The sequence below is a fragment of the Bos javanicus genome, chromosome 24 (assembly GCF_032452875.1).
Source record: "Bos javanicus breed banteng chromosome 24, ARS-OSU_banteng_1.0, whole genome shotgun sequence".
Lineage (NCBI taxonomy): Eukaryota > Metazoa > Chordata > Mammalia > Artiodactyla > Bovidae > Bos > Bos javanicus.
The window spans coordinates 20,992,766-21,007,380 of record NC_083891.1 but is presented as its reverse complement, the minus strand read 5'-3'; the positions used below and the strand labels follow the sequence as shown (position 1 = coordinate 21,007,380).

General features: G+C 46.5%; 1 protein-coding gene across 3 annotated transcripts in view; it reads left to right on the top strand.

Moving 5' to 3' along the window:
* Positions 1 to 14,615, top strand: part of MOCOS (molybdenum cofactor sulfurase) — a 60,742-nt gene that overhangs the window by 1,492 nt on the left and 44,635 nt on the right. For all 3 annotated transcript variants that reach the window (XM_061399579.1, XM_061399578.1, XM_061399577.1), the window contains exons 2-5: positions 6,340 to 6,429; positions 7,663 to 7,729; positions 8,860 to 9,504; positions 13,513 to 13,589. In XM_061399579.1, coding sequence (XP_061255563.1) covers positions 6,402 to 6,429; positions 7,663 to 7,729; positions 8,860 to 9,504; positions 13,513 to 13,589 — 817 coding nt within the window. In that variant the 5' untranslated portion in view covers positions 6,340 to 6,401. The remainder of the gene's footprint in view (positions 1 to 6,339; positions 6,430 to 7,662; positions 7,730 to 8,859; positions 9,505 to 13,512; positions 13,590 to 14,615) is intronic.

The window sequence follows — 14,615 nt, the reverse complement described above, 5'->3', positions numbered from 1 at the left end:
GGGCGGGAGCGGTGCTCGCGAGGCCAGCGCGCCGGGTGGGGACCGCGACTCTGCGGGCGCGCAGGATGGGGACCGATGGGCTGCGCTCCAGACTCTGGGTTGCCTCGCAGCAACTTTTCTTTTCGAAGTTTCTTTTTTTTTTTTTTTTTCTCACTCGTGTAGGTAAAACAATGCCTTGGAAGTGCAGCTCGGTGGGGGACCTGAAGAATTAGCAAACCGTGCAATTTGAACTTTTTAAGTACAGGACGAGCTTGTATATTGGACGTGAGGACCGGGATCACATCGTGCCTGAGAGTTCCGCAAAGCGGAACAGGCAGTTTAAATTGGAAGTCAAGCTCCATGTGGCCCGCGGTCCTCCCAGCCCATTGCTGCAGGGCGGGAGGGGACCACTCGCACTGGGTCGGGACTCATCCTTTTGCCGGGGATCTGGTATGAGGGGCTTCGCCAAGCGTAGATCGGCGTGCTGGTTGAACTGGGAGAGATGAGGGGTAAGGGGCAGGACGTGGCGCCGGGCACCGGGATTTGAGGTGCACTTATTCTGGGCTTCCCTGGTGGCTCAGACGGTAAAGAACCTGCGTGCGATGCAGGAGACGGGAGTTTGATCCCTGGGTCGGGAAGATTCCCTGGAGAAGGGAATGGCTACCCGCTCTAATATTCTTACTTGGAGAATTCTATGGACAGAGGAGCCCGGTGGGCTACAGTCCATGGGATCGCAAAGAGCAGGACACGACTGAGCGTCTACGACTTTGACGTTCTTTACTTTATTCTGTCTTGGTGAACAGTGTCACTTTCCAGCTTGTGACAGAACAGCAGCCAGGATGTATGTTTCATTAATCAGCTTTTTGCCTCATTTTCTCATGTTTCGGAAAGTGATTCTTTTTTTCTTTTTCCTCCTTTGGGAGCTTTAAGGGCTGTGGTCTGGTCTGTACTTACCTGGAGAGGCTCAAGGAGGAGACAGGGGCCCTCTGGCCGTCTCTCTGCTCTCCCTGATCTTCCCAGTCCCGCATTGACCTGCTGGAGACAGTTCCCCTTTTCCCTCCCCATCTCCCTCTCCTTCTCTGAATTTTTTTGGTTATGGAAACTTCCCACCCACAGAAATAGAGACAGCTATAGAATAAACACCCGACAGGTGCAGAGGAAGTGAGAAAGGTGTCCCATTCTTTTGAAGCAAATCCCAGAGGCTGTTATTGTTCAGTCCCTAATTATTTTAGCATCCCTCCTCCTTAATCCCCTGATCCCCTCCAGATGTGATCTCTTACACCCATCATTAGCTGACCCCTCCTCTCAACATCACCTGGGAAAGTAGGAAGTAGATGTCTCTTTGTTTCATTCTTGTGTCTCAGTGAACAGCACGCTTTTCCTCAGGGTAAAATTTAGGATCCCAGGCTGGCCTTAAGTGCCCCTTTAACATCTACTCTATTTGTGGTAGTGTTTTGTGATTATCTGTCTATCTGTCATCTATCTATTTGGTACAATTTCCCAACATTTCCTCTGCATTACGATTGTGGTAGACATTTGTGGACTAAACTCACCCTTCCCATCACTGAGAGTCTTGGAAAATATCCCACCTTTTTTCACATGGAAACAAATGAACCAGCAAGAGGGCAGGGAAAAATAAGCAAACCAAAATAACTCAAGATTCCCCCTCTTCTTCCTTACCCTGACCCCTATCCACATCCCCTCAAAGTTTTCCTGCAGGTTTGAGACTTTGTCTGGTTAAGTGGTTTGCTCTGGATAATTAAATGCTTAACCTTTAAGTGCTGAAATATTTCCCAACCCATTGGATGGGAACATCCTTGTTTTCGTGAAGGGAGCTTGTTGATTCCACAGATGTGGTTCAAAATGGTTCTTAAAGCCTCTGGGTGCTGACTGATGGTCACTCACCTTATGTGGAACGGAGAACTGAAGTTACACGAGCCAGAGCAGATCCTGGGATTTCCTTTCTTGAAGACCTAATGCCAACTAGTTTAGGGGTCTTTTGCCTGTTTCTTCTAATAATAATGGCAGTTCACTGTAGCTCTCCCTAATGATGGGTGGACAACAGCCTTTCTTTTGGTATGGTGTCTTTCTGAATCTTCAGTAAATGAGAAGATTATTTGAAAACTAATGTTTTGGATTAGGCAATACATTTAACATGGTACCAAATCCAAAAGGTGCCAAAAGAGGTTGAAGAGTGGCCAGGGCGCCCCCACTCTCGTTCCAGCTGCAGCCACCGTGGCCACCCCACAGTCAACTGCTGCCATTTATGTTTTGTATGCCTTTCCAGTGCTTGGCTATGTTTATATGTATGTGTACATGTTTGTTTGTTTGTTTGTTTTCACATGGTTCAGCCATAACATTTCTTACCACCTGACATAATTTACGTTTATTTATAGTCTTTCTCTGTTACTAGCATACGGCTTCTATTTTGTCTTGTTATGTTCCCAGCACTTAGAACAGTGCCTGAAACAGTAAGTGCCCCAAAATATTTCTTGAATATGAAAACACTCAATAAACTAGGAATAAAAGGAAGTTTAATCAACCAGATAAAGACCATCTACAAAAAAACCCACGGCTAACCTCATACTTAAAGGTGAAAGAATGAAAATTTTACCCTTGAGATTAGGAACAAGGCAAGGAAATCTGTTCTTAGAACTTCTATTCAGTATAGTCCTAGAAGTTCTAGCCAGGAAAATTAGGCAAGAAAATGAAATAAAAGTCATCCAGATTGAAAAGGGAAAAGTAAAATGTCTCTACTTGATGAGAGTGTAATCTTGTATACAAAAAATCCTAAAAAAAAAAATCCACACGCAAAACAGAACTAAAAAACAAATTCAGCAAAGTTGTAGTATAGATCAGTATATAAACATCAATTCAATTTCTATATAGTATCAATGAACACTATGCTAGTGAAATGAAGAAAACAATTCCCAAAGCCTCAAAAAGAATAAAATACTCAGGAATAAATTTATCAAAAGAAATATAAGACTTATCAAAAGAAATACAAAACTACAAAACATTGAAACAAAAGAAGACCTAAATAAATGGAAAGACATTTTACATTCATGGATTGAAGGACTTAATGTTGTTAAGATGTCACTACTCCTCAAACTGACCTAAGACTCAATGCAATTTCTATCAAAATCCCAGGTATTTTTTTTTTGACAAGTTGATCCTAAAATTCATGTAGAAATGCAAATGATCCAGAATACCCAAGGCAATCTTGAAAAAGAACAAAGTTGAAGGGTTTACACTTCCATAAAAGGAAAGGTAAGTAAGATTTATATAAAGTTACAATAATCGAGACAGTGTGGTATTGGCAGAAAGATAGACACACAGACCAATGAAGTAGAATTGTGAGTTGAGAAATAAGCCTGTACATTTATGGTCAATTTATTTTCATCAGGATGCGAAGACTATCCATCCAGTAGGAGAAAAAAGAATATCTTAAATGGTGTATCCACACACCAAAGACTGAAGTTGGACCCCTCTTCAACACTGTATTTAAAAATTAACTCAAAATGGATCAAAGACCTAAATATAAGAGCTAAAAGTATAAAACTCTTAGAAGAAAGCATAAATATAAATCATTAGGATTAGGCAATGGTTTCTTATGACACCAAAATTACAAATAATAAAAATAGACAAATTGTACTTCATCAAAATTAAAAACATTTTTTTTTCAATGAATACCATCAAGAAAGTGAAAGAACAACTAACCAGGGAGAAAACATATGTCCACACAAAAGTTTGTACACACATATTTACATCAGCATTATTTATAATAGGCAAAAATAAAACCAAATATTTATTAGTAGATGAGTAGTTAAAATATGTGGCATTCCATAAAATGGAATACTTTTCAGTCATAAAAAAGGAAGTTCTGATACATGCTATAATATGGATGCCCCTTGAAATTGTTATGCTAAATGAAAGAAGCCAGACACAAAAGCCCACGTGTTGTATGATTCCATTTATATGGAAAGTCCAGAATAGGTAAATATATGCTGTGCTGTGCTTAGTCATTCAGTCATGTCTGACTCTTTGTGACCCCATGACTATAGCCCACCAGGGGATTACAGTCTAAGGGGCTTCTCTAGGCAAGAATACTAGAGTGGGTTGCCCTGCCCTCCTCCAGGGGATTTTCCCAGCCCAGGGATTTAACCCAGGTCTCCTGCATTGCAGGAGGATTCTTTACCCTTTGAACTTATAGAGGTAGAAAATAGATTGGTGATTGCCAGGGCTAGGGCTGGGTGGATTTGGGGAGTGAGTAGTAATGGCTGTGGGCTCTCTTTTTGGGATGAATGAAATGTTCTAAAATTAGATAGTGGCCATGGTTGCACAACTATATGAATATACTCAGGACTTCCCTGGTGGCTCAGATGGTAAAGCGTCTGTCTAAAATGCGGGAGACCTGGGTTTGATCCCTGGGTCAGGAAGATTCCCTGGAGAAGGAAATGGCAACCCACTCCAGTACTCTTGCCTAGGAAATCCCATGGACGGAGGAGCCTGGTGTAGGCTACTGCCCATGGGATCGCAAAGAGTCGGACACGACTGAGTGACATCACGTTGAATATGAATATACTAAATGAATATACTAAATTGTGAACTTTAAAAGGACAAATTTTATGGTACGTGAATTAATCTCAATAAAGCCATTATAAAATAAATGAAAATTTTATTCTGCACAAAGCAAAAATATTTGTTAAGTACATGAAAGAATGAATGAATCTATTCACATGTATGTTCTTGAAAACATGTCTTGGAGTTTGTTCCGTGGCAGTACTTACAAATTACCAGATGGAGGTATTCAGATTCTTTATTTTAAATACATAGACAGTGCTGCACTGAATGTCCTCATTGACAGGCCATTTCACAATTTATAAGGTAGATTTCAGGAGGATGATTACTAGGTCAAGGAGAGTTTGCATTTTGAAAGCATAAGTGACATTGCTAAGTTGCTGTTCATAAAGAAGTGGTACCAGTTTTCCCTCCTACAGCCATGTCCCAACGGGCCTGTTTGCCCACACCTCGCCCACACAGTGAGTTATCCAGCCTTTTGATCTGGGGCAGTCTGATTGGTAAGGCTTGATATCTTGCTGTCATCTCAATTTGCCTGTCTCTATTTGGGGGAGAGACTGGAAAGGTTGCCTCCATTCCCAGGCATCTCTGAAGCCTTCAGAGCTGTTAAAAGGTTGAAGACTGTGGAAGTCACTGTGGGGAAGCAGAATCAGGGCTGGACAGCCACAGAGGCTGCATGGAAACTCCAGAATAGGGTGTGAATCATAGTGTGAAATAGCTTTGCCATCCTGAATCAGGGACATTTGCTAGGCTCCTCCTCCTTCCCTATGTGGGCTGCTCCTCCAGGTTCAGAAGAGACCTGGTTCATCAGGAAGGCTCTCAGGGCCCTAAGTGTTGATAAGTGCTGAAGTGCAGTTCCTCCACTGCTCATGACTGCTTGGATTAAGAATCACGCATCAACAAGGGAGGGTTGGGGAGTGGAGAAGGACTGGCAGTTAGAGATTAGCAGTTGTAAACTGGCTTCCCAGGTGGTGCTAGTGGTAAAGAACCTGCCTGCTAATGCAGGAGACATAAGAGACTCGGGTTTGATCCCTGGGTCAGGAAGATCCCCTGGAGGAGGGCATGGCAACCCACTCCAGTATTCTTGCCTGGAGACTCCCGTGGACAGAAGAGCCTGGTGGGCTACAGTCCATAGGGTTGCACAGAGTTGGACAAGACTGAAGCAACTTAGAACTCATGCACAAACTATTATATATAGGATGTATAACAGCAAGAGATCAAACCAGTCCATCCTAAAGGAAATCAGTCCTGAATATTCATTGGAAGGACTGATGCTGAAGCTGAAACTCTAATACTCTGGCCACCTGATATGCAGACCTGACTCATTGGAAAAGACCCTGATGCTGGGAAAGATTGAGGGCAGGAGGAGAAGGGGACGACAGAGGATGAGATTGGTTGAATGGCATCACCGACTAGACAGACATGAGTTTGAGCAAGCTCCGGGAGTTGGTGATGGACAAGGAAACTTGGTGTACTGCAGCCCATGGGGTCACAAACAGTTGGACACAACCGAGTGACTGAACTGAACTGAAATAGCACGATCCCACTGTATAACACAGGGAACTGTATTCAGTATCCTGTGATAAACCCTAATGGAAAAGAATATGAAAAGAATATTAAAAAAGAAGAAGCACATGTCAAGATGCTGGGCGAATCAGTGTCCTGTTATGTCTAAACACATCAAATGGGCACTGGCCAGGTTCACACAAAGCAGATCTAGACAAAGTGAGTGAAATACCTCTGAAAATAATCGCAGCTTTATTTTGTATTTTCTTTCAGGAACTGTCTATCTTGACCATGCAGGAACCACATTGTTCCCCCAGAGCCAGATTACAAGCTTCATGAAAGATCTCATGGAAAACGTTTATGGTAAAGAAAAATACAGCGTAACTGATTTTTTGCATTGAGCTTCAGCCAACTATCAGGTTGGCCAAAAAGTTCATTTGGGTTTTTCTGTCCCACCCTGAATGAACTTTCAGGCCAACCCGATGCATTCAGGTGATATATCTATTGCCTAATAAAATGTCAGATGGACGAGGGAAAAAGTGCTGAATACACAGTGCTGGGCAAGCCCCTCATGAGAGGGGGTCAGGCAAGCACCTAGGGTCAGTCCCATAGCACATGTGCTGCTAGGTAGGAGAGACTGGTTCAGGGATATGCAGGTAACCTCCAGAAGAAGGGGTTGGTGTCAGGGAGGAGGCCTGGGGTACGAAGGTGCTGCATTTGGTGATGGGGTGGCCCTGTGGGGCCAGCGCAGTGCAGAGGATGGGACAGTGGGGAACATGCACTCATTCACTCCATCAGTGTTTATCAAACTGCCCTGGTGTTGGGAGCATCATGTTGTAATGGGAACAAAGTAAATACGTTCCCTGCCTTCGTGGACTGCGGTCTAGGAGAGACAAGACCTCAATCAAGTGATTCCAAATAAATGTAAAAAAAAGAAAAAGTAAAGTAGTGTAACACAGAAATAAAGTAAATTATTAACGGCGTGACGGGCTGTGACCCAAAGACCCCAGTTCCCCGGGGGGCTTTGTATGTGCAGAGTGACGGTGAGTCAACATTGTGGCTATCAGGGAAAGCTTCTGCAGGAGGGGGCAGATGCTGGAGGAGGAGCAGGAATTCACTCGGAAAAGAGGAGGAGAGGGCATTTCAGGCAGAAGCAGCAGCATGTGCCAGGACCCTGCAGTGGTTTTAGGAACCAGCCCCCAAACAGGGAGGGGAGGAGAGCGGTGGAGACGTGAACAGAGCTGGGTAGGCGCGGTATTCAGTTCACTTCTTCCACCTGGTCGGGGTGTGGAATCTACAAAACAGCCCAAAGGACATGGCCCAGAATCTATCCTTATAGCCTGTGGTGAGGAGGAACTTAGTTTAATGGCTCAACTATTATTATTTTGTCTTGCTTGACTGTTTTCCTATCTTTCTGCACTTTTTCACTTCTCTGATTAAATTTACTCTTTGGAACTCAGGGGAGGCTGGATCATACATTATTATTATTATTATTCTGCTTAACTTTTTGAGAAACTGAAGGGGAGGGTATTGGAGGAACACACCAGGAGAGACCATGAGTAGTGACCCTGCGGCTTTGTCTTTGTAACCTTCCAGGTAACCCTCACAGCCAGAACATCAGCAGCAAGCTCACCCATGACACGGTGGAACAGGTGCGCTTCAGGTGAGCAAATCGGGGCGCCCGCCTGCATGGGTGCCTGTGGGTGGATGGACTTCCTACCAGCTGCCCACGTCCCACAAAGGTGCTGAGTTGGTTTTGGGAAGACCATGTTCAGCTAAATGGCCACACGTGCACGCTGCTAACCACCGGGTCAGAGGTCAGGAAGGTGAGCGTGAGCAGGTGCAGAGCGAGAGCAGATGCCATCACGAGTACAGGCAGGTGCCTCTGAGGTATCCAAGCTGTTGTGTGTGGCTCTGGGCTGGTGCCACCATTCCTGGAGGTCAGAGTGACAAGGAGTGACCCTAGTTCCTAAGTCTTGTTTTCGGGGAGAAGAAAGTGCTTTCTCTGGCTTTTTCCTTTACGTATTTCAGATTTAGACATCTTGGTTTTTTCCGTTTCTCCCCTCCCTTTTACTAATATTTGCACATAACAAATTTTGCACATAATTTAGGTGGTACCTAAAGATACTTGACTCAACACAATTTCAAATTATTTCCTACTTGAAAGTGACACCTTTTGCTATAGGATTGCCTGTGTTAAAAGCAACTTGAAACAAGTTGATGGCTTAGAACTTATGACAGAGCCAGACACTAAACCAAGAAGTGGTGTTTTCAGTTGAGTTTAAGGTAGTTGTGGATTTTGTCTTATCCACTTGGGGGTGGGGATTTGGGCGGCTGGGTAATTTTGCCAGTTTGCACCTCTTTGCATCTCTTCCCACAGCTTCCTCTGCCCCTGATCTCACTTCACCATTGTGGCCAAGCCTATCTGTTTTTTTTTTTTCCCTAGCTATTAAGATAGAGAGGGGGCTTCCCTGGTGGCCCAGTGGTAAAGAATCTGCCTACAGTGCAGGAGACGCAGAAGATGTGGGTTTGATCCCTGGGTTGGGAAGATTCTCCTGTGGGAGGAAATGGCAACTCACTCCAGTATTCTTGCCTGGAAGCTTCCATAGACAGAGGAGTCTGGTGGGCTACAGTCCATGGGAGTCTCAAAGAGTCAGGCACGACTGAGTGATTGAGCACTCACACATACACACACATGGTGGAGAGACGTCTTATTAAGTAGAAATACAGCTGCCTCTGAGCGTTTAATGCACACGGAGACTGTGGAGTGGCCTGATGCTGTACTTCTTCCAGGATCCTGGCGCACTTCCACACCTCCCCGGAGGACTACACGGTGATTTTCACCTCCGGGAGCACGGCTGCTCTTAAGCTGGTGGCAGAGGCTTTCCCATGGGTGTCCCCAGGCCCGGAGGGCAGCGGCAGCTGCTTCTGTTACCTCACCGACAGCCACACGTCCGTGGTGGGCATGAGGAAGATCACCGCGGCCATGAACGTCTCTTCCATCCCCGTCAGGCCAGAGGACATGTGGTCGGCCGAGAGACAGGACGCGGCTGCGGCCGGGGACCCCGCCGGCCAGCCTCCGCATCTCTTCTGCTACCCGGCCCAGAGTAACTTTTCCGGAACCAGATACCCGCTGTCCTGGATAGGCGAGGTCAAGTCCGGGCGGAGGCGCCCTGCGAGCCGGCCTGGGAAGTGGTTCGTGCTGCTGGACGCGGCCGCCTTCGTGGGCACCTCGCCTCTGGACCTGTCGGTTCACCAGGCCGACTTTGTGCCCATCTCCTTCTATAAGATCTTTGGCTTCCCCACTGGCCTGGGCGCTCTGCTGGTGAATAACCGTTTGGCTGCTCTGCTGAGGAAAACCTACTTCGGAGGAGGCACGGCCGCTGCGTACCTCGCGGGAGACGACTTCTACGTCCCGAGAGAGTCGGTGGCTGAGAGGTAACCTGGTGATGGGAGCGGATGCTGAGCGTCAGCATGGCGGGGGCCTGGCGCGTTCCACCTGTAGGACTGTGCAAAGGAGGCGGGGGTGGGCTAGAGCTTCCACAGCAGGCCTGTGAAGCCCATGTGTGGGCCTCTCCACAGCTGTGGGGGAGCAAGGGCTTGCTGGTAAGGGCTGTGAGCAGAAGACATAAAGGTCTTCCAGGGGTAAGGAGAGTCAGCACCAGGCCTTTGCCCACAGCACTGACATGAGGAGAAGCTACTGAAGCAGTGACTTTTTTTATTATAATTTTTATTTTTTTTCAATTATGGAAGTATGATAACTCAGGCTTCCCCGGTGGTTCAGTGGCAAAGAAGCTGCCTGCAATACAGGAGATGTGGGTTCAATCCCTGGGTCAGGAAGATTCCCTGGAGAAGGAAATAGCAACCCCACTCTAGCATGCTTGCCTGTGAAATGCCATGGACAGACACGGTAACACAATAATAAGAGACTTGGAAAGTACAGAACAATGTTACATGTAGTTCCACTGTATATTGCAATTATTTTTTTAGGTAGATAAATTAAGATTTTTTTTTTAGTTGGAGTTTCAATATCAAACTCTCAAAAATTAACAGAATGAATATACAGAGAAGTAGAAGGATATAGAAGACCTAAAAAGCACTATGAACCGATTCAAGAAGCACAGCATCCCACTCCAGTATTCTCACCTGGAGAATCCCTTGGACAGAGGTGCCTGGCGGGCTATAGTCCATAGGGTTGCAAAGAGTTGGGCACAACTGAAATGACTTAGCACAGAGGCATACAATTTTTGCACAACAGTAGGATACAGATTCTATTCAGTTCCCATAGACTGTAAACTTGGAGATACTGGAACATATCCAAAGACATAAAACAAGGTGCTGAAGCAGCGATTTAAGAATTTGGTACCATTTGGCACAAGTGTGCACACGTGTTGACAGCATGGCTGTATTTCAGCAGCTAGAATCAGCTCAGCTTGGTATCTGGTCAGCAGGAGGAGTCCGTCAAATGAGAGACTACCAGATTCAGGAGCGCTGCTAACAGCAGTCTCTATGAGCACCCCCACCATGGGGGGCAGTTACCAGGGAAGTTTGAGGGCTTGCAGCTCCTTGCCTGGGTTTGGTGGTCTGTGTGTCTTTCTCAGGGTGCAGGGGAAGGTGGAGTGGGTGGTGTCCAGGAATCTCCCAGATGGCAATGGCTGGGGCATGAAGATTGAACGTATGAGCGGGTGGAAATGGCAGCCGATCCAGGCTTCTGTGGGGGCCAACAGCGGGTGGTGGCCAGGTACCATGAGGTGGGGCCAGGACCTGGTCACTGTGCTGGGGCCTGAGGAGGCCACAGGGCCTGAATGGGAAGGGGGTTCAGATCCCCCACAGACCCAGGTCAGACTGGAGGGTCCTGCAGGAAGGGGCGTGGCCTCGGCAGTAGGGTCAGAGCCCAGAGTGTAGGTCTCGGAGCTGGACTGCTGGGAGGTGGCTCCCCTGCTACCCGCCGTGGGAACTGGGGCCTGTGATTTGACCTCTGCCCCTCATGTTTGTCCTGTAAAGTGCATCTCTTAGAGGGTACAGTTCTTTAACACGAATATAGGTGAAGCACCAAGACTGAGTTGGCATCAATACGTTATGAAGCTATCTGATGTCTCTTTTATTTAGAATTTCTCCATAGACAGGCAGTTCTAAAAACAGGAATGCTAATGTAAAACCTCTTGAATCCAAGTGTGATAGTGTAGCATGTAATGTAACCAAGTGAAAAGAATGACAGGCACACCATGTAAATTAAAGGCAGAACGAAATAACAACCGAAATTTTATTAAGCCAATAGGGGCACCTGAAGGTGAGGAGGAACAGGGCTGCTCGTTACAAGCGGGGCGTGGGTGTGGGTGCGCTGCCTCTTACAGTCTGGGTGAATTGCCTTCTAGCAGGTGCTGCACCAAGATTCCCAGATAGCTGAATGTATTTATTTACCATTAGAAGTCTCATTTTGGGAGGTTCCCTGGTGGTCCTCTGGTTAGGACTTGCTACTTTTACTTTGGTGGCCTGGGTTCAATCCCTGGTCAAGGGACTAAGATCCCGCAAGTGGGATCTTAGTGGCCAAAAAAAAAAAAAGTCTCATTTTTTTCCTTCTAAGCCTAGATTAGCACGCACGAGATTTAATACCCAATCCAAATGTTTCTTGAGCATGTACCTAGACCATGCTCTTTTAACAGAATATTTGTGTATTTATTTGTTTGCTTGGCTGCACCGGGTCTAAGTTGTGGTATGTGAACTCTTAGTTGAGGCATGTGGGATTTTAGCTCCCTGACCAGGGATAGAACCTGGATTCCCTGCATTGGGAGTGTGGAGTCTTAGCCCCTGGACCGCCAGGGAAGTCCCATGTTCTTAATCTTTTTCTATTTCATAACCCAATGAAAACAACTTTTGATGGAAACATAAAACCTCCCTTTTCTCCTGAGTCTATTAAATTTTGATCAATAAATATTTATTATTGATCAATTAATAGCTGAAGTTATTATTGCCTAATCATGTTTAATTTATTAAAGACTCATATGGTCAATTAAATATCAATTGATTCACTGTTAATTCTGTATGTTTATTAATTACCATTTGTTTTATAAGAAAATTCACATTGTGGTAATGATATTTTGAGCAACTCTTATCCCTAGAGTATTAAAACACAAAGCATGATATTTCCATTGAAAGCTTCAACTTGCATAAGGCTGCTATTTGTCACCACTTCCCTGGTAGCTCAGCTGGAAAAGAATCTGCCTGCAATGCAGGAGACCCTGGTTCAATCCCTGGGTTGGGAAGATCTCCTGGAGAAGGGAATGGCAACCCACTCCAGTATTCTTGCCTGGGGAATTCCATGAACAGAGGAGCCTGGCAGGCCCCAGTCCATGGGATGCTTGCTGGAAACTCCTTGCTGTCCCCAGTCTTTCCCTTGCTAATGCAGCAGCCAGTGGCATCTTATCAAAACCCAGGCCCCATCCACACAGTCACTGTCTCTGCTCAGAGCCCTCCAGCCACTTGTCTGACCCAGGGTGAAGTTCTCTGACTTGCCCTCTGAGCGCTGCCAGGCCCACTGCTCTTCTTCCTGTTCCAGATCTACCTGCTCAGGGCTTTCTGCTGCATCCCTCCTTGGAATGCTGTTTCCCTTTGAAACTGTGAACTTAGCTGTTTCAAAAATGAGCAGTTTCCCTTGCTCCCTTACTTTCACTCTGCCTCTGCTTGAGTGATCTTCCTCGGAGAGGACCTGCCCTGACCGTCTCATCTAAAGCAGCCGCCAGCCCTTCAGTGCACTTGTCACCCCTGGCTTGTGCTTATTTGGCTTCCCTGTGTGCTTGCTGTTTGTCGTTCCTTATTTCAGTACCCTTAGAAGGATGGAAGCCCTGTGAAGGCAGGAATCCTACTTGTTATGTTCACTGCTGTATCCTTAGCAACCAGAACAGTGCCTGGCATGCAGTCCATGGACAATAAAGATTTGATGAGGATTTTGTCTAAATGAGCCATTAAAAAAAATGTAAATATAATGAACAGCTTGGTAACAGGAAGTTTACTGAGAGCCTTCTAATAACTGTAGTCCTGTAGACTTTGGAGCGATAGACTCTTATTAAGAACCTCGTGGCTACACAATGGATCTTACTGAATCAACACCCTGTCAAGGGGTGCTGTCTTGGGGGTCAAGAGCAGCATTGTAGGAGCCACAGCACTTGAGGTTTTGTCAAGTCTGAAGTCTTCCGAGGTCCTGACTATCTTTCAGGGCCTCTCATTATCACTGTCAGACATAAGCTGCGGAACAGGTCAGGGACAGAGGTAGCCTGCGTGTCTTGGTGTGACAGCCGTCTGTCTCGAGGCGGGAGGGGAGACAGCGTATAAGGCAGCAGAGGCAAAGTCTCCGTAGACCAGAGGCACAAAGCCCTGGTGTTACATACATGAAATGCACACGGAGGCTTTGGTCACAGCTTGACCTTGTCCCTCTCCCCACTGTTGCAGGTTTGAAGATGGCACCATCTCCTTTCTTGACGTGATAGCACTAAAACATGGATTTGATGCCCTAGAGCGCCTCACAGGTCAGTGGACATCTTTTTTTTTTGGTTCTACCAGATCTTAGTTGCAGCACGTGGGATCTTTAGCATGTTAGCACTTAGTTGCGACATGCAGGATCTAGTTCCCAGACCAGGGATTGAACCCGGGCCCCCTGCACTGGGAATGTGAAGCCTTAGCCACTGTCCCCTCAATGGACATCTCTATCCATGTGGCGTTTGTTCCTGTTGCCCGTGTTCTTGAAGGGAGCCCTGGCATGGATGGGATCCAGATAAGGAGAGAGTCTGTGCGAGAGATGAGCAACCGGCAGCTCTGCACTGACGCGGGTGGAGCCAATTCTGAACAACTTCCAGAAATGATTTTGCAGCAAGAGCGAGAGACTGGACCTTTCTCTCTCTCTCTCTCTCTCTCTCTCTCTCTCCCCCTCTCTCTCTCTTTTTGGTGGGTTAAAAATATTTTAAGAATAGAGACTTTCCAAATCCTGAGATTAGTAACCTCATAGAAGCAGAGGAGCCATCCTTGGTCCCTGCACTGGGAATGCTTACAGATCCTGAGAACTTATAAAGCTCTTAGTTCGCTGGGTCTTCCCACAGGGGAGCCTTGTGATGAGCCCACTTTGCCCACAAAGGAGCTTATACTCAGAGAGATTAGATGTCTTCCCCAGGGCCAGGGAACCTGGGAGGGCTAGGGTTTAAACCCACGCAATCCTAATGCCTTACCTGAGTCCCCAGATGTGGTCTCTGCTGCTGGCCTTTGCAGTGACACGTGCTTTCTTTCCTGACAAGAGCTTGGGGTGCATGAGCAGGTGGGGGCATTCCCCATAGTCTGACACACAGACGGGTGCACATCCAGTCTTGTGGGGTTGACACGGGGTACAGGCTGGAAGAAGCTCTGGTGAGCCGGGCCTCCACCCCCTGCTATGCTGCTGTCGCTCCTTTCAGAGGCTGAGCTTCCAGGACGGGGCAGCATTGCTTGTCCTGTCCAGAAGGGGATGGAGTTGTGGTGAGCCAGGGGCTTGGCATGGTAGTTAGGCAGCCCTTTCTCTCTCTGTC